Source organism: Larus michahellis, chromosome 4 (genome assembly GCF_964199755.1).
Source record: "Larus michahellis chromosome 4, bLarMic1.1, whole genome shotgun sequence".
NCBI classification, from domain to species: Eukaryota; Metazoa; Chordata; class Aves; order Charadriiformes; family Laridae; genus Larus; species Larus michahellis.
In genome coordinates, this window is record NC_133899.1 from 52,807,929 (window position 1) to 52,834,786 (window position 26,858).

At 44.5% G+C, this 26,858-nt stretch overlaps 2 protein-coding genes and 1 long non-coding RNA gene across 3 annotated transcripts; 2 read left to right on the top strand and 1 right to left on the bottom strand.

The window, feature by feature from the left end:
* Positions 1 to 260: 260 nt before the first annotated feature.
* On the top strand, positions 261 to 2,957 carry LOC141742458 (disintegrin and metalloproteinase domain-containing protein 20-like). Its single transcript, XM_074584816.1, is given in 2 exon segments — positions 261 to 2,750; positions 2,752 to 2,957. Coding segments are annotated over 2 exon segments (2,439 nt in total). The 5' UTR covers positions 261 to 392; the 3' UTR covers positions 2,833 to 2,957.
* A 945-nt stretch (positions 2,958 to 3,902) lies between these two features.
* On the bottom strand, positions 3,903 to 7,297 carry LOC141742463 (uncharacterized). Its single transcript, XR_012586718.1, has 3 exons — positions 7,025 to 7,297; positions 6,354 to 6,488; positions 3,903 to 6,265 (listed from the first exon to the last, which is right to left on the bottom strand). It is a non-coding gene; the product is annotated as an uncharacterized LOC141742463 (long non-coding RNA).
* Positions 7,067 to 15,726, top strand: SYNJ2BP (synaptojanin 2 binding protein). The gene is made up of 4 exons (XM_074584820.1): positions 7,067 to 7,505; positions 11,491 to 11,627; positions 13,157 to 13,252; positions 14,238 to 15,726. The coding sequence occupies exons 1-4, from the start codon at positions 7,436 to 7,438 to the stop codon at positions 14,376 to 14,378; spliced, it is 444 nt and encodes a 147-aa protein (XP_074440921.1). The 5' UTR covers positions 7,067 to 7,435; the 3' UTR covers positions 14,379 to 15,726.
* The last annotated feature ends 11,132 nt before the right edge of the window (positions 15,727 to 26,858 follow it).

Here is a 26,858-nt window from a genome sequence, read left to right on the forward strand (position 1 = left end):
CCTAAGATTTTCCAAATACTCTTTTGAGCTGAAATAGTCTGTTCCTGATCTCCACTCACAAATTATCCTTTAATAAAAAGAGTAAACAAAGCAAAAGCAGGCCTTTGAGCTGTTAAGACAGATTTCCCCCGCTGTGGTCTAATCAAATGATCCCTTTGCTCAGCACAAACATCCATGACAAGGAGTGTGAAGCTGAGCTGGAGCCCCTCCTCACTATGTCCGCTCAGAAGGAGAAGTGCCCATTAATTTGAAAAAGGAGATGATAAAAAGCTAGGAACTACACAAAGAAAGCTTGTGGTAGGCTAATTTATTTGTTTCTTCCCACAAGAGCCTCTGTTCATGCCCAAAGGGCAGGGGCTGGATGTCCCAAGGCGGCCTCGCGGTCCTCCGAGATGTACGTCCAGGCAGCAGGGTCCCATTTCCACAGGGGAAAGGCGAAGGGGGCCACCATGCTGCTGCTCCTGCCCAGCTGCAGGGCGGTTGGAGGCCTGGGAGAGCTGCAGCCCTCCCGACCGAGCGGCCGTTGGAGGCCTGAGGGTGGTTGCCCCGGGCAGGGCCCTGTCGGGCTCCATCCCCTCACAGAGCGGGTCATGGGGTGGCACCGGGCAGCGGCCGTGGGGGCACTGCTGGGGCTGCTGCTGGGCCTGGCGGAGTGTCCCACTGCCCTGGGGGACGTGTCCGGGGACCTGCGTGTCACTGCCAGATGGGTGACGGTGCCACGGCAGTTGAGCCCCCGGGCAGACACCAATGCCCTGACCGTCTCCTACTGGCTGGAGGTGGCGGGGCGGCCGTGGGTGCTGCGCCTGCAGCCCCGGCGGGGCCTGGTCTCCCGCCCCTTCACCTTGGTCACCTACGGCAAGGATGGGGCCCGCTGGGAGGAGCACCCCTTCGTGCAGGACAACTGCTTCTTCCAGGGTGAGGTGCAGGGGAGCCCCGGCTCCCTGGTGGCCCTCGGCACCTGCGGCAGGGGCCTCCATGGCGTCCTCTGGGTGGAGGATGGCACCTATGAGATTGAGCCCATCCCCAATGATCCGGCCTTCCGGCACATCCTCTACCGCATGGAGGAGGCCAGCAACCCCGTGGGTCCCACCTGTGGGCTGACCCTGGAGGAGCTGAAGCACCAAAAGACTTTGCTGCCCTGGTTCAAGGCCCCCCAGACAGAGGAGGAGGAGGAGATGGTGAAGGACTGGTGGACACACATCAGGTATGTGAAGATAGTAGTGGTCGTGGACAATGTGCGGTTTGTGAAGTCGGGCAGGAACGAATCCGAAGTCTTGAGGCAAGTCATAGAAATCATCAACATTGGGGACTCCCTGTATGAACAGCTTTCCGTTCGGCTGTTTCTGGTGGGATTGGAGATCTGGACCAAAAGCAACCTTATAAACATTACTAACTCTATCAACAAGGCACTTGGTGACTTTAACAAGTGGCGGAAGTCAAACCTGTCTCCACGGATGCGCCATGATACCGCTCATTTATTTGCATTTCAGAGCTTTGGAAGCAGCCTGGGATTGGCGTTTGTAGGGTCCGTCTGCGATAACCAGTGGTCATCAGCAGTCGATTCTTTCACTGATAGGAAGTTGTCCTCATTCATTAACACCTTTGTCCATGAGTTGGGCCATAATCTTGGGATGCGCCACGATAAGCCGGGCTGTAAATGCAGACGAAAGAAATGCATTATGCATGAAAGCAGTGTTGCCACTGATGCATTCAGTGACTGCAGTTACCGAGACTACTTTGACCTGCTGGGGCGTGGCGCCAACTGCCTTCGCCAGCCACCAGAACCTGGCACTTTCTACACCATGAAGCGTGAATACTGTGGGAATAAGATAGTAGAAGGCGAAGAGCAATGTGACTGTGGTTCAGAATCAAACTGCAGAAAGGATCCTTGTTGTCACCCAAACTGTACATTTACTGCAGCTTCCGTCTGTGCTTCTGGAAAATGCTGCAAAAGATGTCGGGTCCTTCCAGCAGGAACGCTCTGCAGAGCAAGCATTGGCAACTGTGACCTGCCAGAGTATTGCAGTGGGACTTCCCCTCAGTGCCCGCCGGATGTGTACATGCAAGATGGAACCCCTTGCAAAGATGGTGCTTATTGCTATCGAGGAAAATGTTCTTCCCACAGTAAACAGTGCCGGCATCTCTTTGGCAAAAAAGCAAAGGCCGCTCATTTAGATTGCTTCAAAGCAGTGAATACTCGAGGTGACCGGTTTGGAAATTGTGGTATTCGTAACAATATCCATTTTACAAAATGCAGTATTGAGAATGTCTTATGTGGTAGGATCCAGTGTGAAAACATAAAAAAATTGCCTTTCTTGCGGAACCACGAAACGCTAGTCCAAACCCCTGTTGGAGATAAAAAGTGTTGGGGTCTCGACTATCATGTCGGGATGCCAATAGCTGACAAGGGGGCTGTGGAAGATGGCACGCCATGCAGTAGTGACAAGCTGTGTATCAACAGGACATGTACCAACGTATCAGTGCTGAACTACGACTGTAACCTGACAGTGTGTCACAACAGAGGAGTGTGTAACAATCGTAAGAACTGTCACTGCAGGTACGGCTGGGCTCCTCCGTATTGTGAATGGAAAGGATTTGGAGGGAGTGTTGACAGTGGACCCCCTCCAGTCAGGGAGATTTTTTGGAGAGCACAAATAGGACTAAAACTAATTGGTCTTTTTTTAATCTGTATCCTCGGAGTAATCCTCACCATACATTATAAACAGAAAATAGTGGAATGGCTTAGGAGGAAAAAGACCCAATTCCACAGAAGAAGATAGTTGTTTTAAGTACTGGAAAGGCCAGCAGTTCCTAAAGAACACCTGCTGGTGAGTCAAAATCCCCCACAAAGCACTTGCCAAAGACCAACAAGCGATAGCTTTGGATGCTCCTGGGGAAATCTCCCTTGAGAAGAGCCAGCTGATAACTCATCAAAATAATTCAACATGTTCTGAATAGTTCTGCTATCATTAAATGCAGAGTAAATGTTACCTTCGTTTCTTTTAAGTTAATAAATGCAGGCAGTAAGGCATGCTTTTCTTTTTTTGTCTTTGCACCTTGAGCTCTTTGTTAGGCAAACTGTAGGTATAGGTTTTTATGCTTCATAGCAATAGTTTGCAAATGTAAACTTCTTAAAAACAGGTAAATAAATTATTTGCTCCAATTTACTCCTTCACCCAATGCTTTCTCTAATTCAGGGGGAGAGATGTTTGTGAACATCTTGCTTCTGTCATTCATTAAAAATAATAAAGAGAAAAAAATTGCACTTGCAGTCTTCATTTAATTCACATCTGTGCCACGCAGGCAGGCAAGAAATGGGTATTGCAGTGAGATACAGGTGTCTGTGGGATAAGCCCTTCCACCTGTTTCCAGAGAGTGGTCCTGTGGGAGGGAGGGGGATCACAGGGAACAGGGTCTTCATTTTGTGAGACAGTAGAGAAGTATTTTCCAGATCACGCCAGTAAGCATTACATTTCCGAACCATCAGATAGATATACGTCAAGAGTATAGTGACACCAAACCTGATGTTTCACAAGAAAAATTGTCTTTCTTTTCTGGAAAATTTCCAGTGCCTTGACTGTTGGGTTCTTCTAGAGAAGTGCTATGTATTTTATTGTTGCTAAGAAGAGCTGTATATGAGGTTGCACAAGTTAACTGGATCTCTAAAATATTTGGAACTATTCTGTGAGTCTTCCCCCCCCCAAATTCCTGCAATATGTGATAGATGTTTTATCTAGCTATCTTGGAGGCTTTCTCTTGGTTTACTATGTCGTTGCTTCTTAAGCTATTACTGAATGTGTCCTTGCAGCTCTATGGAGTGCCACACAGAAGCATTGTATCTTTCATTTTTAACAGGAAATAAAATGTGTCGAACTTACGGAAAAGCACGAGGGATGCGGAAACACCGTTCAATAAGTGGTTTATTTTTTATTGTTATACCAGTGACTAGATCTTTCAACCAGATCAGCATAACAAGGAGTCTGTAGTCCAGATTTACAGTTAAAACTTTATTTTAAAGGACTAGTGTTTCTGGATGAGGGCTCTAATGTTCTGGTCTGCTACCAAAAGAATTATTTGTGTTTGGAAAGCCAAGACCGTATTTTTAGCAAACATTCTGTGAAGGCAGGGTAAGTACCCTAATACTTGCAACATTTCAGAAGAAAAATGTTGGTGATTCCACAAATGATGATGGTAAACTCTTGTAGCCTCCCAAGTATGACATTTATGGTTTTAGAATACACATGTTCCTGTACCCTTTTTAAAAAAAAAAAAGATTGTGTTCTGCATCCAAAAAGGGCTGGTTACATTAGGATTGGATGTGAAATACAAAGGATGTGATTCACAGTTCTTCAGGGCTTTTTGTCTAAAGCAAATGGGTCCTTAAATTGTTATCTATATTTCTCTGGGGAAATGAGGTAACAGGTTGTTTGTTCAGCAGGCTACACTTGTTATCTTGATGCAACATGGATAGTCTTGATTAGATGAAGAAAAATTAATCCTGCATTTATGTCAAAAGATGAGATAACTGCCCCTTGACTAACACCCCAAATTTATTCCTGACAACCAGAGACCTGTTTTTTTTTGAGGGGGATGTGGGTGATACATTTTTTTTCCTCAGAGAAATAACAGTCTTAATTCAGGTGTGAGAAGCAAGGGATATGTGACAAGCAAGGGGGGTGTGGATTAGGTGAAAAATGGGAGATAAAAGTAACACAAGCGCTACACCCAGCACCTTCCAGCTAGCTATGCCTAGTTTGTAAGTACTGTCAGACTTTTCTATTTTGCTTTTTAAATACATCAACATCAGTGGCACAAGTCTCAGGGCGCCACCTTGATGGCCTGCTGTTGCTGATGTATAGTATACCATAAGTGGCTGAGTATAGATCTACGTTGAGACTGGAGAGACACTTAACAGTCAGTGTTCTTATTTACAGGCATGCATACTGAAGAGACAGAAAGCACAATTTAGGCTAGAAAGATTACTTGCAAATGCAGTTTTGGAAGAGACAGAGCAATAAACTGCTGTCATTTCCATTTTTCTCTGTGCTTAAAGATTGATCTGAAACACCATGACTGTTAATTGGTAGGAGGCTTTTCAGCAAGCTTTGGACAGGAGTATTTCTGTATGCTTTTCTTCTATTTCTGCTTAGGCCATATGAGCCAGAAAAACATGTATTCCAACAAACCTAGTCTATGTTTTGTAAAGTGTCTGACTCCCCTTGCTGAGGTTTTGTCCTTGACGATAGTGTTGTTTCTGATTTCACTATAGTGATGAATAACTTGATGTTTCTGGTGGTTTGTTAGAAATGTCCCACTATTCCTGTTGTGGTATGAAGGCGCAAGTCTAAATTCAGTACTAATCTTTCTGGTTCCCTGCCTCCCCCCCCTCCCCCCGCTTTTTTTTTTCCCCTCCTAGTTTTAATTGTCTTTTTCAACATTTTAAATGGATGTGAGAACTTGGCTAATGTATAAGTCAGTTGAACATGGAAGAGGCAGCCTGCAAATGCTGCTGTACCATCCCCCAAGAGATCTTGGTCAGTCCAGTATGTGAAATGGTGCTGGAGGGAAGTGTCTGACTGTGAAGACCCATGAAAAGGTTTGTGCCAGAGCAGCAAGGTATGTTGTCTTAGGTAGCTGTTAATATGTGGTGGGTGAAGCCTGGAGCTGCCTAGGAGTAAGTAAAAATGATTTACCCATGTTTCTTGTTTGACACATCTTCCTGGCTAAACACGATTTAAAAAAAACCTCTCAATATTGCAGTTAGATCAAGATAAAATTGTTTTTGTCTTAAGCCAAGACTGTAAACTCTAAAATACATTAAAACTGGTGCTAAGGAACAGTATGTATCTTCAAGGGGTGTGCCAAGTATGGTATTAGTAAAGCCTGAATTTGGAGGAAAAAATAGTTGATGGCCATTGTACAAGTTTTGCTTTCCAGTGTTCTTAACCATTGGCAAAAATTAAGTATAGATATCGAGGACAACATAACTGGAAAACTGGACTGAAACAGGTATGACCGCTGGGCTTAATGGTTTAAGAAGTCCCCCTGTGACAGACAACTCATGGTTTTGCTTGTCATTGCAGGTGTAATTGGGCCTTGAATGCCTGTCTCCCACCTGTGAGGCAGGTGTTCTAACACTCAGTTGAGGACTAAGCATTACTGTTGTAGCATTAAGGCATGTGGCACACTCTTCCTCTAATCCAGAGATCCAGCATGCAGGCTGCTTCTTCCTATTGACGTCAGGAATCCAAAAGTGCAGATAATCCTGGAATGAATGCAGTCAAAAATATTTGTTACCTGTACTGCAATGCCAAACAAACACATTGGTAGTGTAACGCTGAAGACCAGAGCACCTGGTCCTTGTTTTCATCAGAAAGGTTCCTGCAGTACGTTGACATGCATGTCCCAACAGTGCCAAGCAGTTAGGTGATTAAATTGCACCAGGCCATGTTCATTGTTCCCTGTTGTCATTGTCTGTATTGTGACACCTGTAGCACAAGGATAAAGTTTAATGAGGAAACAAATAGGGATAAATTTTCCCTTGCTACTTTTTCCCGATAATGTATTGGTTCGAGAACTCCCTGAGGTACAGGAGTCCCGGGTTCAAGTGGCCCCTCTCTTAGAAAGTTGAACTCCTTTGCTTTTTACTGCGAGGTAATTATCTGTTCTGCAGAGTTTTGAGGAAATTTCCCAAATCCTCAAACTGAACACCTTCTGCAGGACGTAGTTAAGTATTTATTGTTCCCAGTGGTGGTCGGCATGGCGGTTCCATGTGCTATTTGTGGTTCTGAGTCTAAGGCAGTGGTACTGTATTCATCGTAGCATAACCAGCAGCTGGCATGGATGCTCTCTGACACCTGCCTGCATCTGGCTTTTGCTTCTGCCCATCGCTGTCTGATCTGATTTTCAGCTTGCTGTGTGGCCAGTTAAAAGGGCTGGCAGCGGGTCACATATCTGCATATTTCTCTGCTACGTCCACCCTAGAAAAATATCACCTGCGCTTTAACCTTCATGAGAAACCCACCTGCAGGCTGAGGAGTAACGCAGGGCCAGGGCAAGGATGCTCCGCGGGGGCAGGGAAGGTGCCCGTGGGCAGGAGGATGCATCGCAGGCGGCGTTAGGGGACTAGAGGGAGCGGCCCCGTCCCGCGGGCTGAGTCCGGTGCCCGCAGCCCGAAGGACGCGCCGCTCTCCGGACGCGAACCGGTACCACCGGCTGCGAGGGCCAGGCCCCGCGGGCAGAGGCCGGTGCTGGGCCTCGGCGCTCCTCCCCGGGCGCGGCCTCGCCCGCCGCCCGCAGGCCCGCTGGCAGCGGAGCCCCGTCCCCGGCCGGCCGCGGACTACAACTCCCAGCGCTCCGCGGCGCGGCCCTCCGGCGGCGGCCGAGGAAACGAAAGCGGCTGCCCCGAGAGCCGACTTCACCTTCAGGCCGCAGCATGAACGGCAGCGTGGCGGGCGGCGGTGGCTTTTCCGAGGAGGTCATCAGCCTCACCCGCAGACCCTCAGGTAAGGCGGGGGCGGCCGCCCCTCGCCGGGCCCTCGGCGCCTCCCGCGCCGGGGCAGCCGCCCCGAGGCCTGCGCGGCCCCCGGCGGGGCGGGGAGGCCGGAGCGGTGGCGGGGGCTGGCCGGGGGTGGGGGGGGTCTTACCGGCCGTGGGGCGGCAGCGGCAGGGTCCCGGCGCTAAGGACGGTGGCCGCTGCCGGGCTGTGGCCGCAGCGGCCTCTCCAGCCGCGGTGGGCCCGTGGAAACGCCCGGTGGCGGGTGCGCTGCTGCGGGGGGAAGCCTGTGACCTGCGTGGGAGAGAGGGAGCGGGGTCACGGTCCGTGTTTCAGGTGGAACAACTCGCATCTGGTTTTCCCCGGGAGCTGCCGTCGCCGCTGCAGCTCCCGTTGCTTTCAAGTGAGGCGGCAGGTGCCCAGCACTCAGCCGGGTTGGATACCCCAAAATTAAGGGGGCGTTTTGAAAAAACACGACTGTGCCCTGTACTGTCAGCTTCGTGTTAACTGTTCGGGGTAGGGTTAGAGAGGGCTTCGTGGTAGTGAGGGAGAGGAGCCCAGGCTGGAAGGGAGAGGGAGCGGGGCAGTTGGTGGGACACATTTTTGGCTTTGCTTTTCCTGTCACAGCAGCAGCATGTGTCATCATGGAAGCCTGCGGATGCCCAGCCGCCCTCATATTTTTACAGGATTTACGATCCCATTCAACTCACACTTCCAGAAGCGTGGCACGTTAGCACCAAACATAGGGCTCTGGAGCAAAATCCTGGCTCCAAAGAACCACAGGTTTCAGGGAGGTTTTGGAACGAGAGCTGTACTTTGGTGCGCAAGGCCTTCTCTTTAATTAAAACGAGCGTGAAAGAAAACGTGGCAGCCCTTCTGTCTGCACAACTGCTGGGTGTGGCTGCTGGCTGGCCTTGGCTCCGTGGGCCCACCAAGGACCCGCAGCACCCACATGGTTGGTGTAAGTGCCACTTTCCTTTCTCCAGGGTGAAGGTAGTTGTCCTGCGGGGCTGGGGTTGGCCCTGGCCCCTCCAGGCCAGTGATTGCAACCCAAAGGGTCAGCCCAGCGGGCAGCCCTCTGCCTCCCCGGCTCACCGGAGCAGCCACTGCTCTGGAAGCTGCGTAGCCCTACCTGCACGGTCACAAGCTCAAGCTAATGAAGCCACGCTTGTCAGGGAAAACTATTTGCTAAATGAAGCTGGCTCTGATGGGAAAGCTGTTTCCATACAGAAGCTAAAATCCTGCGGGAGGTGGAAGGGGATGTTGAAGGGTAGAGTTGAGAAGTCTTGAAGGTGGAGTGGACACGGTAATTCACATCTGATTACCACAAGCAGGGTTTGTCCCGTCATTAAGATGGGCTGTGTGTTTTCAGAGTTAAGTTTCTAACTATGTCACTTGATTTGAAGGTCCCAAAGCCCCCTATGACCTTAATGTATTTACCATGTGAATCATTATTCATTTCTGTGGAAGGAACAAAATGGTGTTATCTGTAAAGCAGAGTATAATCCTGTAATCTCTCTAATCGGAGTTTTGACTGCAACTTTTAAAAATAGGTCTGATGCTAAACATCTCTAGCAAAAGTTTGCTGAGGAGGTGAATGAATTTACAGTGGCAAAACTGTGCGTATGTCTCTCTTTCAAATTTCCTGATGAAGTACTGGGCTGAAAAGTGTCAGAAAAATCTGGTTTTATGGAAAAGTAAATAACTTCTTCACTTCGATTTGCAGTATTATTCAATCTCTTTTCCTAATCCTGCCAATCATGATGGTTTTTAATGTCTTTTTGAGGGACTTTTTAAGTTTCAGCAGTGTAAATGAGGCATAGGGAGGTCTGCAGCCTCAGGGAGGGCCAGGAGTTTAGCCCGGAGCCTGCTTTTAAAGCTCTGCCATTCCACTTCTGGTCCCTTGTAGACAAGCCATTTAGTGCCATGTGCGCTCTCTTCTTCCCCTTGCTCCTTTTCTCCCGGTTGTGCTGTGTCTCTTTCTATGGCCTCGTGAGCTGGAAGGGGAGAATAGCAGAGAGCTCAAGGAATGATAGGAAGATATTTTTAGCCAGAGTGGAAGTTTAAGTGCTGGAAAGGAATGACACAGTGAAAAAGCCCTGTGAATACTTAACTTGGTCTAGCACGAATTGCTGCCTTTTTGTGTCACAAAGATCTGCTCCTATCTCATGTTGCCTCTGCTGTTGAAAGCTGTGACTTTTGATTATTTTTCAAATCGTGGGTGAAAACTACTATATATCTATCTATATGTATATATATAGGGATTTTTATGTATGTGAGAGAGAATCAAAGTACTCTGGAACTCTTATTCCTTCTTTATGGCTTTTTAATAAATGTTGATTAAACCCTATACTTTCTGTAGTATTGATTCCCCGTTCCCAGGTTATTGGCTTTATGGCAAATAATTTTTAGTTTTGTGGGGCTTTTTTATTTGTTAATTCCCATTGAAGGGTGTGTTATTGTGCATAACTGTCCCTTCTTGAAATAGGTATTAATCTGGATGAAATGTCAGTGTTTCTTCAGTCTGCTGCTGCTTCCATTTTCCTCTCGTTTGTCTGAAGCTGCCAGAAAGAAAAGGGGGGGAAAAAAAAAGGTGCGGCAAGATTGCTGTTAATATTTCTTTACTTCCCAGCTGTGGATGCACACCTAAAATAGCGTGACTCATCTTGTATGTCCTTTGATCTGCTATGACTGATTTAAAATGCTGCTTCCCAACAGGCAGAAGGTGGTTTTACTTTCATTTGCAACTCTCCCTCTCAAAGTTTCTAGTCCCAACTTTGAGAGAAAGTAAGAAAGAAAGAGAAAATAAATAAATCAGCCTGGCTGAACATGGGGAGAATTTGCCTTCAGCTGTTCTTGACAATAGGTTTTGGATGACTGGTTTATGTCAGAAAAAGAAGTGTTGTGTTTTTTTTTTCCGTCCATTTACTTTGGTTCTATATTTCTGTTGTTTTTTTTTTTCTTGACTTTTCTTTCTTTTTTCGTTGCAAGCCTCTTGTTAGCGAATATTTCCCATCCTTTGTCGTGCATTATTATTTACAGAGAAACTTAGCTGCATGTGCAATGGGAAATTGGCTCTTATAACCTGTGGTTTTCCAGATTTTGAGTTCAATTTGTTCTTATGGATTTCAGTGAAACAAGAAGTCTTAATCTTTAACTGCACTTTAATCCAGCAGCTAGTTCCAGCTAGAGATCTGTAATCGAGGCTTACTTTGAAGAACAATACAAAACATAATAAAAAATGTTCTGTTTAATGTATATGTATTCCTTTTTGTTTTGTTTTAAATCCCAGAACTTTGTCTCTATTTCCTGTTGTGTTTTGAATTCCCAAAACAGAACAAAGTGATTACATACAATTTAAAGTAGCTGCATCTCAGCTAATCTTATTCTTGGAGGCCAAGGATGCCAGTTCCAACTCCTTAGATGTGGAAGGGGAGCATTCTGAGCTCTAGGTGCCCACGAGCCAGTAGCACGGCTCCTCTTGCCTGTTTCCTCATCTGTAGACAGGGTCTAAAGCTCCTTGCCTTTCCTAACTCTGTTTCTCAGCTCATGAAATGCTAGTCAAGCATGATTTCTTGTTGCTCAAAGGTAATGATTTAGTATAGCCTCCTGTGAAATGCAGAATGCTTTCTTTCTCTTTCATCCTGTGCCGAAGAGGCATATTCCTGCTGAGGGCTGAATTGGCATCTCAGAAACAATGGCATGTCCCTCAGTATTCCCCAACACCCACCTGAGAACAGCTCATGGATGCTTTATGGAATGAAGCATCTGGGCCCTCAGGCATTCGGGGTCTCTCCTCTGCTTTCAAGACCAGTTTCGTGAGAATAACTTCTCTAGACAGTGATGGTTGGAAAGTATGATGCAGATTTGTGTGTTGTGAGTTTTAGTATGGTGGAGAAAACAGGATGACATGGTAGGGTACAGTCCCCAACAACAGCAAGAATGTCTGAAGCTTTGAGCTTTTCCTCATCAGCTTTCTGTTTGGCTTACCTTAGGGCTGGGCTTCAACATTGTTGGTGGGACAGATCAGCAGTACATTTCCAATGACAGCAGCATCTATGTCAGCCGGATCAAAAAGGATGGGGCAGCTTACCTTGATGGCCGATTACAAGAAGGAGATAAAATTTTAGCGGTAAGCCCTTTCTTCTGTCGCCCCGTGTGTTCCTGAAATGCTATGATCAGTAATGTGATATGAGATGCAAGTTTGCCATCGCAGTGCACAGAGAGGAAGGATGTGGTGAATGCAATTAGATGATGCTGCGCAAACTCCATGGAGGAGCTATCTGGGGGGTCTGGGGAGAGCTTTGAGCACTAGGGAGATGAGTGCCTCTACACATGGACTCATCTCTTCTGCTTTCTTGATTTGCCTCAGAAGCACTCCATGGTACTGTGTTTGTATTTCCTCTGTGACTTGCCTCACTAAGGTTTTAGAATCCATCAGACCTTCTCTTGCTCACAATGAATCGTCATTTACACGTGTGTAAATAAAGGTCTTCCACCTCTAAGTTTCCATTTTTTGACAGGTAATCTGTGATTATTGATCCTTTCGCTTAGGGGGATTTTTAGGCTATAAGACTTCCTGGCCATAAGACTTCATTTCAGCTCATCAGGAATAATACAGGTGGCTTCTCCTTTTAGAAAAATGTTTTCAAGTGACTGAGGTTCAGTCCCGCTGGTTCTTCAGACAGTTGGCAATCATACGAGACAATATGCTTTACAAAGTGATGAGTGAAGAAGTAGCCTCTCCTAGTGTGATACGTGATCTTTCAATACTCCTTAATTTTATTTTGTACTTGCTTATTATGTTCCACATATAATCTTTTTAGCCTCTATAGAGTGCTTTGCACTAGTTGGAGCCTATTATTGATCCAGAAAATTATATGAAGATAAATGGAGAGTATTGTCCTATCTTTTCTTGACAGTTTAATGTTTATGTGCTTGTGTTTGAGGAGTCTAAATATCAAGAGAAAGGAGGCACTGGATGTGATCCCAGAGGATACAATTAGGGGTAACAGGGATGAAAAAGAGAAATCAGGTTGAATATCATCAGTTAGTGAATGAAATAAAGTAGGTTATAAAACCTTCTGCCATGAGATATTATTTTAAATTAAGAAAAACGCTAACACATTCAAGCGGATGCCAATATGTATGTAAGTCTTTTGTTTGTTTGTTTTTTGTTATATCAATATGCTTTTAAATGTATGTTTACAACAGTCTTTCAAACAGAAGGGTTTCAAAGGTAGACCAGTAGAGGGAACAATGTGGGAAAGAGACTTATAATAATTTTGCTGTAGCTGCTCTTTGACTTTCATTAGCTGTCAGAATTACACCTTTGATTTGTTTCCAGTAAAGCAACAGCATAAGAAGCTGCTATTGACACAACTGTCATCTTATATTCTGATTTTGCTTCTAGGTATTTTTTTTTTTTAGTACCTCTGTGTTTTGGCTTGGAGTTCCTCATGTTACCTCTCAACATATAAAAATACATCTGTAATATGAATGGATGAATATGGATCTTGCTGATTATATTATCATGCTCCAAATGCAGAATTTTGTGAAAGAGGAAGATTTTTATCTCCTGTCCTTCCTGTGTTAGCCTGCATCATTAAAAATTTGCTTTTTGCCCTTCAGCAACTTGTTCTCCTTTTCCTTTTTTGCTAGGTCAATGGCAGAGACTTGAAGGATTTGCGGCACAAGGATGCGGTGGAACTGTTCAGGAATGCAGGCTATGACGTGTCTCTGAAAATTCAGCGCAGGGTATGTTTAACCTGTTCCTTAGGGTTACTTCTCGCTCAGTTTAGACTGGTTTCTATGATGGATAGCTCTCTATTTCATGAGGTAGAAGGATTTTGTTAGAACTATGGCCTTCTCTAGTCCACCACAGCTGTAGTCATCCATGCATTACTTGTTTGTAACAGTATCAGTGAAGAGGTGAGTTTGGAGAAGTGTTTGTTTTGCTGGACTTCGGTGTGTTTTCTCACGGATCTCCTTTCTGAGAGGCAAAGGTTTGTCTGTGAAGACGGAATCTCAAGTTCTCCAGTTTTGTTTCGGAGGCCAAAATCTTACCGGAGACAAAAGTCCCCTGTTGTTTCAGAGGTCATCACTCATGTTAGTGTTGAGGTGTGCGTGCAGCCCGCCACAAAGGAACAAATGTGGGCTGCTATGGTTTGAATATACTGGTGACATTTTGGATATAGAAAGAGAGGAATCCTTAACCCACTGTTGTAACTTGAACATCCCTGGCTAGCACTGAAGTCGACAAAGGAAATACTGATCAGCCTGTGGCATGCTGGTGGGAGAGGTGTGTTGAGGCCCCTATTTTACTCCCTTAGTAAAGGAGTAAATCTTCTGGACCAGTGTACAGGGCAGGTAAGAAAAACGGAGAGAATTAGTGACACCCTTTTCCTGGTAAAGACACTAGGAAATGGTGTGGTGGGAAGTGCACCAAGGGATGCCCTGGGTATGTGTGTGTCACTGCTTCTGCTGTATGAGACATACCCTGTTCCAGCTGTTAGAGTCCTAGTTCACAATGTGTCAGAGAAACGTGAGGGTGCCTGGTAGTGACTAGGTACCCTGCAGTAAAGCTCAGTCCATTCAAAGCCATTCTAACCCTCCCATGTGTGGAGTGTACGCCTGGGGAAACCATCTTGCACATCCTTACAGAACCACCTGGTCCTGACATAGAACTGGGGGGCTCTCCTGTAGTGGGCTCTGACACAAATACTTTTTTTTTCCCTTGTAGCTGCAGCCACAAAATGGCCCTGTGGGTCATCGAGACGATGGAGAATCAGGTGGGCTTCCTCTAGCAGCCTTTCTTGTGCCAGGCCTGGCGCTTGCTGCGGCAGCGGTCTGGATCTTGCTGAGGTATCGACAGCGGATGTGAAGAGTTCACGTTTTGGATTTCACTGCGTATTTTACACAGCTATGATGTAATTTAAAGAGAGAATCAACGATCTTATCACAGACTGATGTCAAAAAGGATCATTGCCTACCGTAAAGCTGCTGATAATGTTCTTTATATATTGATTTTTTTGCAGAGTGGATGGAAGCAGAGAAGAAGAGGGGAAGGGAGATGACTGTGTTCATGTATAGAGTGGGATAGCTGTTTTTTTGACTATCTGAGGAGGTTTTGCCACCCTCCTCTATTTTGCACCATGAACTTTCAAACACACTCATCTATTCCACGTTTTAAGATGGGACTTTTGGATAAAGGGGGTGGGGGTTGGGGTGGTTTTAAATCAAAAACATTTACTAGAGGCTTTGCCTTGTTTCCGCTGAATTGGTCTTGAAACTAATCATCCCTGTCTGAACCATGAATAAAGAGAAGCAATGTGGAGGGTATATTATTTTTTCCATTGAATTTTTGTTGGTTGTTGCTAAATAAATGCCTTAAGAAAAATGTATAAAATCTAATCTGTGGTTTCACAGATAAAATCATCAGTGTAGCTGCTGATTTAATAGTAATATGCAGTATCGGTGAGCTATTCTACCAGTTCTGGAAAGACAGAAGATGGCCTGCTGCTAGAAAGAGACTTTGATTGTCAGAATTCTTGGGTCAGAGTTGTAAGGGAAATCTTTCCACAAAATGCTAGCATACCGGAGAGAGGCGGGCAGACAATTGAATCACAAGGATAAGCAGTGGCAAGAGATTTGGGCATGCTGAAGTTGCAGAAGAGTCTTTAAATTAGTAATGAAGCAATAGTCCCTCCATCTGTCAAGTGGGTTGAAGTCTGCATCTCTCAGGTTAAAGGTCTGGTTTGGGGTTATTTTTCGCATGGGGAGTACATAGATAAAATTTTTCTGTAGCAGCTAACTTGCTTCTTGCAGTCAGAAAATCTTAGGAAGATTGAAAGGGAGAAGCGGAGAGCAGGCTGGGATCATCCTGTCTGTTGCTCGTTTGTGAAGACTGATGTGACGTTCAGGAGATAGACTGGCAGGTGTAAGCCAGGGTAAGGCTTAGCGAGTAATACCAAAGGAAGAGACCCTTGCCCTGGAAAGCATGTTGCTGAATTTACCTGCAGGGTCTCATCTCCTCACTGTGATTTCAATGGTTTTAAATGCCCCAGCTGACATGAGCTCTATGGGGTAAGACCTGTTTCTATTGTCTTCAAGAAATCAATGTATTTTGTTGTTTTTGTAAAAGAAAAGCCAAATGCATGGTCTGGTCTGTATGATGCCAAAAAAAAAAAAAGAAATCACATATGCAATATATGTTTTCAAACAAAGGAAAACTGGTGTGTTGGTGCTTTACTTATCTCTATTCTTTATTATTCTAGCAGGACATTGCTGCTGTATTTGAAATTATTGTGTGTTTGTGCAGGGCTATATTCCTGCCATCTGCTGGAGATAGAAATGGTATGTTGTTGTACGTGACATTCCCAAATCACTGCAGAGTTTCAGAGCAACTAGACCATATGAAATCTTGCTTTGGCCTATAAACTACTCTAGTCTAAGGGGAAGAGGGAACCGGAGGAATATCACTCAATGTTCTTAGGAGGCTTTGGGAAAAGACTTGAGGTTTGGTGAATGTATATTGGTGTTGGACGGCCTGGGCCGATGCGTATAGTGACTTGCCTTGGCCTGCAAACCAGTTATGGTTGATACGAGAAGGGCTGCTGTTGGGACAGCTCTTTGCAGATGCAGCATGAACCATCTTGCTTGTCTGTGACCTGCTCTGAATATTTGGCTGTGGTGTGGTGTGTGCTCCACGTGGAGCACGTGCGTGTATTTAGACAGGTGATTAGAAGTTAATGCTGTATCACAGCCATCAGAATAAAGATGCAGGCAGTAAGAAAAAGGTCTGTCTGGGACAAACCTCTTGTTAGCTCTTCCCTGAGTCGAGTGTCTGTGAGAGGGAATATGTGGAACACAGGCTAGGAGGATGAGGATTTGCGGGAGTGGTTAGTTTTACTCATTTCCCATTGAAGTAAGCAGAGAACGCAAAGCCTTTGGGTTTTTTTGTTTGGTTTGTTTTTTTTACCTTTCAGCTTTGGGATTTTGATACTGTTCAGACGTGATTGCCATCTGTGTTGCAGGCAGTTTATTACAGGGGGAGGGTTATATCCAATGCCCAGATAATTGATGTGGCTTACGGAGCAAGAAAAGGCTTTTCTGGTGCATAGTGTTCCTTTGGATTTCTTTTCACAATTGCTGAATAATTTTAATACCACAGCATTAACTCAGTGGCTTTTCCAGAAGTCTCAATAGTAGTTTTTACTCAGAATTTAAACTTTCCAGTCTAACCCTCAGGAGCACCTTTATGTGTCTGTGGCCTTCAAACCAGTGCCTGAGGAGCACCAAACAATCTCTTTTCCAATCCCCAGCCACCCCTTGTCCTATTTATTGACAAAGTCCTTGTGGAAAAGTACAGCTCGGCCCCAACATCTCCTGTGAGATGTGGCTTATGTTACTTTCTTTAAGCAGCTGTGCTGTCTCACCTAAACTTTGTGTGTTTTCCAAAGTCTTTTCCACCATGTGATTTCTGTAGCCTTGAGTTTCATCTTTGCACTTAATGCTCTATATAAATTTTCTGTCATTGTGGAAGAAGTGAATTAAAAGAACATCTAATGAGGACAGTTTGTAAATGCAAGCGATCAGAGAGAGTTTTAGCTTTCGTTACAACTCAGATCTCTGGGTTTTGAAAGAAAGATAAGCTGAAATCTTGAAGACAAACATAAAAAGCATCCTAACTGTAATTTATGTTTGGGGTTTTTTTTAAGACTTAATTTGCCAGTAATACTGAGGGCAGTTGAAACTCTTAAATCCCCATGTTTCTCTCCTATTCTCATCTGTTCCCTCAGCCTTATTGTGAACTTACTGACCAGCTGAAGCCTGGATTTTCATATTCATAGTTTAAAGACAAATCCATCTAGTTTGACTCCTGTGTATTCTGGGCATTTGTGTCTCACAGAGTCTCCTGAATTGTATGTGCTAATAATATGTATTTGGCTTGGACGTAACAGTGAGAGAGAGCAGCCAGACTTCCTCTGAAGATAGGAAGATGCACTACTTCTGGCACTTTTTAATTAAAACAAACTAGAAAGGAGTGTGTGGGAGGGAAAGGTGCCTTGCTTTCGGTTTGCCTTTAGGTTCCAACAACTGGTTTGTTAGGTTGTTCTGTGCTAGATTAAAGAGGCCTCTAATAACTGATAGTCCCTCCCTGTGAAGGGATTTGTGTGTTGTAATTGTGTTATGCCTCATGTTATTTTTAAGAAATGAAGCCAGCTGAGCCCTTTAAGGTTCTCAGTGTAAGACACTTTCTCTCTTGGAGTAGTTTCTGTGGCTTTCTCCACCTTTTCCAGTGTTTCTGTATTGCTTTGTAAAATCCAGACACCCCAACCACGTGTGGAATCTCAGTATTGAGCATGCCAATGCCATATACTAGGGGTTTTCCATATCATTTTTATCTGCAAACCATAAAATTTTTTTTGGTGAAGATACAGATATGTGCAAAGCAAATTTAAGCCAAGTCCTAAGAGCTGGCTTTCCTTAAATAGCTTTTACAAATCTCTTAGAAGTTGTATACAGCTTTCCCCTTCTTCATTTGCTAACCCACAGAATAAACACCATTGCCATGTGAGAGGTAAATTCTCTTAGTTCCAGTTTGTAGATCATAGTGTGACACTAGAAACGAGCGTTAAGTACCTGTGTGTTCTGGCTTCTAAATCCTCATCCATACCCAGATGTGACCTGCATGGTATGGGTGAAGGTGTCTGACTTCGTGTTTTGTGGAGTGACTGCATCTCCTATTTGAATTGGCTGCGCACACTGACAGGCCAAATAACTCTCTCTCTGCCTTGTCTGCTGCATTATTTACCAGTCCACTATCTTTAGTAGGACTGGTTTTGTCTTCTGCCAGATCATTGGTGAAAATACCAAATGGAGTTTGGTACAGAGGAAGCTTCCCTCTGCGGTTGTGGTTTTTCAGTAACTGTTGGTATCCCATGATTGTTGGATTCTTTCTATGATGGATGCATTTTGATAGTGTATAGCATTAATTTCTTAAAAATACATGTATCAGCATGTTGCATAGTACTAAGTAGATTACATCTGAATGGTCAGTAAACTTCATCTGTTCTGTTGCAGGCAGAAGCTGATACAAGGGTGATAATCAGGCCAGGTGAGCTTTATGAGCCAGTCTCCCTCCCCTCCTCTTTCCTGATTTAGTGATGTAGGTTTTACCTTTGGAAGTCATTTTCCTCTGCTTAGGTTGAAGAGCAGATAATTTACTAATGGGACAGTGTCTCCCAGGCTGGGGGCCAAGGAAGGGGTTATGTGGAGAAGCCTGAAGGAGGGCCTTAACTATACCCTTGTCCTCAGGGTTTTCTTCAAGACTAGCTTTAGGCAGACTCATGCCTCATCCCTCCTGCCATGCTTGGTACATGTCCTCTCTGGAGCTCTGCTCTGTCTCTCCACATGTGCAGCTGAGGGGGACTCCAGGCCTTTCAAAGCTTCCTTAAAGAAAGATCCATGTACAATGAGAACATACGCTGGTTTAAATGAAGAGCAATGTTGTGCAGACTCAAAATTGCTTTGCTTGTCAAACTTGAAAGCTTTTGTCCTTGCTGCTTCAGCTGTAACTGATTGCAGGCAAACTTCACTGTAGAGCGAGCTGTGTCTCTCTTACCTGGCTGCCAAAACCGCCTTTCCTAGACTGGCACTCTTAGTAAAGAGTAACTGTGCTAAGTATGCAGGGTAATTATTCAAAGTGGCTTGTGAATGATTGGAGATCATTCACCAAGCTTTCACGTTTGTGTTTGTGTCCAAGTCTTCCAGCCACGTTTCCCTTCAGTAAAGTTCCTTTCCCTCCCATCCCTCTTCACCACCTCTCAGCAGCCTAGCATTTGTGCCTGCCTTGCATTTTTTGCCATGACATAAAAGCAATTGTCATAGAAAAATTGCTGCTTTTGCTCTCTGTCAGCAGATACTGATATTTGTTAATTCAACTGTGTCCCCTTAGTTGCTCTGAACTAGCTATCAGGCTTGCTGTTACTCTTTTTCTTTTTCTTTTTCTTTTTCTTTTTCTTTTTCTTTTTCTTTTTCTTTTTCTTTTTCTTTTTCTTTTTCTTTTTCTTTTTCTTTTTCTTTTTCTTTTTCTTTTTCTTTTTCTTTTTCTTTTCTCTTCCCTTTAAAAATTAATGTTGGCACTTAGTTCTGCGACTGCTCTCGTTCTGGCTGGCTTGTCAAGTGTTGGAGGACAAGTCACCAGAACATCAGGCAGGAGCGTGTTCTCCTCTGAGACAGTGGAAGCTGTAGAGTTAGGGCAGTAAGAGACTCTGATCAGCTCTGAACTGAGCCCAAAAAAGCCCTAAGAGTTTCACTGTGTGATTACGTGGACACTAGACGCTTTTGCGGAGTATCAGTATTTTAAGCAGGATGGCCCAGTCTCTACAGCAATAAAAGCTGTGTTCCAGTTTTGGGAATGCCTCTGAAGCTCTGTGTTGGTGTCATGAGAACTCCCAGTTCCAGGCTTGCCATTTTTGCTCTTACGATGTCTCTCTCTCACCTTTCCAAGTTTCTGGTCATGGTGGTGCTGGGAGAATAGATGTTTCCAGTTGTTAGAGTATGGCAGTCCATGCTAGACCTGTACCCCATCTCGTGGGTTGGGTGGGCAGGATAGGCAGATCTTAGGGCTCACCAGCTAGACAACTATGTATCCGCTACTTGGGAAAGTGCAGCAGAATTGCAGTTTATGCGAAGCATGTCATTCTTCTGCTGGGACTGAGTATTTCCAGAGAAAGAGAGAAAGTTTAGCAAAGGCAAGCAGAGTTTTGGAAAGACAGCTGTACTTGTGCTTGGGAGCAGGGTTGTCTATATATCCATGGCTAACAACATCTCTGGGAAAAATTTTTGGGAGAAGCTTAGAGTGGATGAGGAAAGAAGGGCTGAAGAAAACCTGTCTGTTCTTATTCATAGGGAGCGTGTGAGGGAAGTGTGCTCCTAAAGAAAGGAAATGAGATTTAAAAGCAACGAGGGCTGAACCTGATTCAGTAGGACTGCTTGGGCTGGGGGAAGTCAGGGAACACAGCTGGGGGTGGCTGATTTAAATGCAACATTTTCTAGGAATGGAGAAGGAGCAGTGTAAGGTGTATAAGCCGTGCTATTTTTTCATCTTTGACACAGCCACCTGCTTCAGCTACTTCAGTCTAACTAGTAATAAACACGAACCATTAGAGCTGCTCTGGGTGTTAATAACATTGATCCAAATAGACTCGAAGCTCTGTTTCACTGAATTATTTAAAATTCAGAGTTCATAGATAGTTTTCAAGGTAGATTGCTGACATTAATTGAAGGACATCAAGCTGTTAAATGGGAAATACTCTAAGTTAGATAGTTCTGTGGTTATTTAACATGTATTAGTGCAGGAAAATGCTTGGGTTCTTAAAGACGTTTTTTAAATCTAGAATGATTGAGGTACTAGCAATCTGGTGTTACAAGTTGTTAGCATGGGCGTTCCCAGGTGGAACTGGAGACTCTGTATGAGAGAAATTACTCACTTAACTGGTGAAATATTTGCTGTCTCACTTAGGTACATAGGCTGTATGGGAGCCAAAATGCAACACATGAAATAGTGGGTTCACAGTTATCCCAAATGGTCTTTTGCATTCATTGCTTCTCACCATGTTTTAGTAAACTTCTAAATCACAGAAACAATAAAGCATGGAAGGAAAGGGGATACAAGAATTGTAATATTTAGGGCTTCTTTCACTTCCTTCTTTCTAAATATAACAAGCATAGTCCAAAGTTGGGAAATGCAGTTCAAAATTTTAATTTTAAAAGGTGAGTAGTAATCCATGATTGTGTGGATTTTTTTCTTCTTTCGTTGTGTAAATAATACTCTTCAGAAGGGTTTCTAGTGAATTTAGAGAAGACTTTATGCAGCTCAGCTTATGCTCTTTCACAGACTGTTGTCAGCTGGTGCACAAAAAGGGACGCTAGTCACGCACTCTAATGGCAAAGATAATACCTTCAGCTGTAAAGAGCTCTTACACAAGGGAAGTATTCACATATTCTTGGCTTTGCCATGTTGGGGGCGCATGGGAAGGGAGCACAAATCAGGTAGGAAGTAAGGCCAGAAAAGGTCGTGCAGAAGCAGGGTGGGTATCAGCGGGACACATGGCAGAGATGCAGTCTGCCTGGCATGGCCGTCCCCCTCTGCACAGGGAACTTCCCTGCAGAAACCGAGCTCCTCGGCCCCTTTGTCCAAGTCCCTGCTCAGAAGCAGGGGCTTCTGAGTCCCAGCCGGGGCGTCACACGCCACGGGGCTGAATTGCAGCAAGAGTGCCGCAAACAGCCAGTTTGTTTGCCAGCCCAGCACTTCAAGATCATCGTTCTGCAAAGAAATTTCAGTCTGAAGTCCTGTCTCTTAATTTGCTTGAATTTTTCCCTAGCAGTGCTACCAGCTTTGCCAGTTAACTATAAACCACTGAGGAAGTGTTGCGTAGACATTGTCAGGGAATCTGATCAAACTGTTACCTTTCTTCTAATGGCAATTAAAAGGGAGTATTTTAATCTGTACCAAAATTATACAGCACAGTGGTTTATGAGCTCAGAGGGTGAAACAGGACTTCAGATGTTCTTGTGTGAGCATTTAGACATGCTGGGATGAGGAGGAAAAAGTCTCCCCATTCCGTATTCAAGTTCTCCCTGCTTGGCAAGCTTTAATTAATTTCTCCTTGAACTGCTGGTATGTCCCATTTTGGCTATTGAATTTGTTTGTAGTGTATAAATACTTGCAAAAATCCTAAACAGGGATGATGTAAGAGCACTGATCAGATGAATGAGAACATGCGGTTCTGAAGCCGTGGTATGAAGCTGGAAAACAAAACTAAACACAATCCATCATACGGAGTTCTGTGGCTGCGGTTAAAAAAAAAAAAGCGTGGTTGAAATGCTGCTTCGGGGAAATCCCTGTACTCTGCTACTGCTGTCTATAAGGGGTATTTTAAGTGTTGGCATCAGAATGTGTATGGTGGTGTTCAAGGTGAACACCGCAGTATGGAGATGTGGGCTGGATGTGAAAGGCACTGATTATAAAAGATCAGCTGGAGAGGGAGAAGGGTTTGGGCAACCTGGAGGACTGAACGGTTGTTGCTGAAGGATGAGGTCAGGGCCACCTTGTGGCACTGTTTGAGTGTGCCTCGGTCAACGTCTTGTGAGTATCTGTGCTGATTCTTTGAGAAGCAGACCCCACTTTATAAAAATGCAGTCTTATTTTTTGCATAAAGCCAACACGCCCTTGATTTTAAAGTGGTTAAAGTTAAAGGGATTTGCTCTCAGCAGCTCCAACTGACTGAAATAGGCTCTGACAGTCATGATATTTAACATTTTAGAGGTGAGATCGTAGGCTGTCCTTTAATAAGGCCAACCATTTCTGATTCAGAGCTTAACAACAGGGGTTACAGAGGATGAACATGTTGCGTTGAGAAAAGAAAAGTAACGTTAGGCCAGCGTTCCCACCACACATCTCACAGAATCACAGAGTGGTCGGGATTAGAAGGGACCTCTGGAGACCATCTAGTCCAACCCCCCGCCAGAGCAGGGTCACCCAGAGCAGGTTGCGCAGGAATGCGTCCAGGCGGGTTTTGAATGTCTCCAGAGTTGGAGACTCCACCACCTCTCTGGGCAGCCTGTGCCAGTGCTCTGCCACCCTCAAAGTAAAGAAGTTCCTCCTCATGTTTAGGTGGAACTTCCTATGTTCAAGTTTGTGCCCGTTACCTCTTGTCCTGTCGCTGGGCACCACTGAGAAGAGCCTGGCCCCATCCTCCTAACACCCAGCCTTTAAGTATTTATAAGCATTGATAAGATTCCCCCTCAGCTGTCTTTTTTCCAGACTGAAGAGACTCAAATCCCTCAGCCTCTCTTCATAAGAGAGGTGTTCCAGTGGGGGTGGCAGTCGCGGTGTGGGAGGAGAAGGGGGATGGCAGAGAGTTGTCTCTCTTGCTTGTCAAATGCTGATATATTTTAAGAGCACCAGACTGGAAACTGTTCTCTAACACTTTGCTTTGCTATGGCCTTCTAGTGATTTTTTTCCGTGCCTGAAATGCATTGCTTTTTTGCTGGCCCATCAGCAAAAAATGTGTGACCTTTCTTCAAAGTTTTCTGCCCGTCACCAGCTCCTCCATGCACTGGAGGGACACAAGAACTTTTTCAAGCCTGAAATGGAAACCACAAACTTGAGGCTAAATACAGGCCGATGCTTTTTCTCTGAATTTAACTTTATTACGTTAATCAGATGATAGACAACTTGAGAGAGAAAAGTGTTCTTTTCCCTGTGGGGAAGAGATGTCTGTTTGCCCTTACTGAAAGGGAGAGAGGTAATTATCACCTGTGGGACAGGGGTGGGTTAGCAGGAGGGAAATCCGAGTGTGCCCCAAAGCTGTCCTCTTGAGATTCGGATTCAGAGATTAATTCAAATTGCTTGACTTGCCTTTTAAAGGTATTCTGTACATCTCCCATATGGATTAAATCTAAGGTGTTGAAAGTAGGATGCTTATTTTGTGAAACTACCAGTAATGGCGTATTTCTGTCATGTAACAATTTCCCTGGTAAATTCTTTCTGATGCATAGTGTTTTGTGTGGTTTAGCCCCCATGCTGTTCATGAGGGCACCCGATATGCTTTCTCTACCTGAACATATTTTTAAGTGTGTAGTAGAGCAGGAATGAAAAAAATGAAGTAACGCTGTGTACACACAGAAATGACCCACCTATACAATCACTGCCTGTTGAAGATGTAATTACTGAGCGTTAGCGATTCGTTAGCAGTTCTCAATTCATTGTTTTCCAAGATGGCAATATCAAATCAGTGCGGTGTTCTTGATTATGATCACTGGCTCATCTAAATACATGTGTTGACGGTTATTGTTTTATGGAGAAGGGTCAGACAAATGTTCCTGCAAGTTGGGAAGCATGAATGCTAAGAAGAAATGTGGTGCAAAGAAAATGAAGGATTAATGCAAATGACATGTTGTCGCAGATGGTGAAAGAGTTGAATCAGACTCGGATGTGCTAATAGCTGTTATTGATGAAGGAACTCTGTCTCAAACAGTTGTTAGTATGGTTTAAGCTTATCATTTGTGGGCCTGTGTGTTTATCCCCAGGCTTTAACAACACAGACTGTTCAAGAGCTGACGGTCATAGCTACTTGTACACAGCTGCTTGCACACATGGCTGCATGGAGAAGGTCTCCAGCAGGATGATCTGTGCCAGAATCAGTGACTGGCTGTATTGCTTTCCCTTGGCTAAGAGGATACATGTCGATTATTGAAATAATCTTAAAAGAGCATGAAGAGGGCAGAAGAATGGAGAGCTCTAATATTATACCCAACACATCTTCAGCTTTGCAAACCAAAGTGAGTGGCACATTAGAAGTGTCTAGTTATACACATCAGGAGGAAAATCTGCCCATCTGTTGAAGAGAGGGGATGGTGTTCTTGCCTTTCACTTCTTTCACTGTCTAAACTGCAGTTCTCCTCTTCTAAAAGAGGCTGCATTGATTGTGCTTCTTTCAGGATGATAATAATGAACTTTTCATAGGAGGGACAACTCCAAACTAGGGAACTGGGTCCAAACATCATACAAATTCAAATAGACATAGCTGGACCAAGTGTTTGTTCAGGGTGAAGACTTTGAAAAACTTACATCTAAGTGGACAGTGCCACAGGTCTCTAAGCAATAATTCATAGGCACCGACTATACTCTAGGACTCCAATCTTTATCCAAATCCCTGCTGTTTTTTTGATTTGCAGAGCTTCCATTGAAGTCCTGCCCTGTCTCTGAATGGAAGGGACCTTCACGCAGATAACTTTGTCTCTAGTAAGCTGTTGCAAAAGGTGCCTCAGGTGCTTATAGGAGCTCAGGGAAAGGCACAGCAGCCCTGCAGCAAAGAACATCTGCTCCCAAGTGCAATGAGAAGTTTGCTTTTCTATGTAATGGTATTGCTTGGATACTGTTATTGTATTGCTTGTCTTCTCTTCCAGTTCACTAGCCTGTATTTTAAACAAAATACATCCAAGGGTTGAAAGTTGATGGATCCTGCTGTTGACCTTCTGTCATTGAGGAAAATTGTTTGTCTATTCCCATTTTTCTGCCCTCAATCATAGATCACAGTGGTCAAATTGTACTTCTTGCAGCTCAAACAATAATTATTCATTACTGCGCCATGAGGAGCATTGATAGATGCCTTCCGAAAATAGAAGATGGTCCCTAGTTCTCTCCTGCTAACTGTTCTATTGATACAAACTAAGGATTACAATAGAGGATGCTTTTTCTTTGCACCGTAATCCTGCAGGGGTGTCTTTAGGATTCTGCTTTCTAGGAGGTATTCAGCTGATTTATTAAGAAGGCGAGCAAGGTCTAACTCGCCCAGATTACCATCTGAGCCTTTTAAAATCAGGTAAAACTTGTTTTCCAGTTCTCTGGAAGAGATGCTGTTCTTAATAAGGCTGCATGTTTTTACTGTGTATCTAGTCACTTGAAGTTCAATATCTAGGCCTCATCCTTTGCTGCTCGTCGTCCAAATCTCTTTGGGTTGTTTCTGCTAAAGAAATTGATGGTAGAATTTGGAATCTTTGATGTTACCTTCCAATTTACAAAAATATTCAAGGTCCTTTTCTCATCTACTACAGCAGGTAGCGTCTGTGCTCTCTCCTTGTCTCTTTCAAGGAGATATCCAGATCTCACCCCAAAACTCCCTTGCTGAATTGTTCTCTGAAGCCAGGTTCTGCTTGTTCTGTCAGATTTCCTTGCTTTTTTGTCCTACTCTGTGCTGGTTCCTGTGGTGTTTCTCCGGGCTCCTCTCTTGCTCTCCTGCAACTGTGTATGCACAGCCCTTTACCAAAAGTAATGTACACCTTAGCCCCTCTTATAGAGTCCCTGGGCAGCCCCAGAAGTATTAGGCTCTTAACTTTATTGTCAAGCTTCAAGTCAGCTAAACTTCCACACATGGAGATATGCTTTGGGATGCTGATGTGACTGGCAATGTGTCATTGAATGCAAAGGTTGTTCCAAAGAGAAAGCTCCAGTCCCGCCTCCTGCAGGTGAGCTCTAGGGATAGGCTCTTAGTTGCATCACTCCTCCATGAACTTCAGTATTTCCTCTTCTCTCGCCACTCAAATTTACCAGGAGGAAATGTTTCTTTCTGCTCACAGTTCTCTAGATTCCTCTTTGTGCCTTTTTGGAACATCATCCAGTGTTTTCTACACTCCTGTCCTCTGGAGCAGATGCTGATCTTAAGAGATAGTATGATTTTTGGTTGAGATGCCAAAGGAAAGCTGCACTAACTCACTGTTGTTTTTGCTGATGTTTTGCAGGTCAGAAGAGAGCCAAGCCAAAAGGCTCCCTCTGGAAGGCATCGTGTTTCTT

Coding starts and splice junctions, on each gene's coding strand:
- SYNJ2BP (XM_074584820.1), top strand. CDS start 7,436: ATGAACGGCAGCGTGGCGGGCGGCGGTGGCTTTTCCGAGGAGGTCATC. Junction 11,628..13,156: donor AAGGAGATAAAATTTTAGCG/GTAAGCCCTTTC, acceptor CTTTTTTGCTAG/GTCAATGGCAGAGACTTGAA. Junction 13,253..14,237: donor CTCTGAAAATTCAGCGCAGG/GTATGTTTAACC, acceptor TTTCCCTTGTAG/CTGCAGCCACAAAATGGCCC.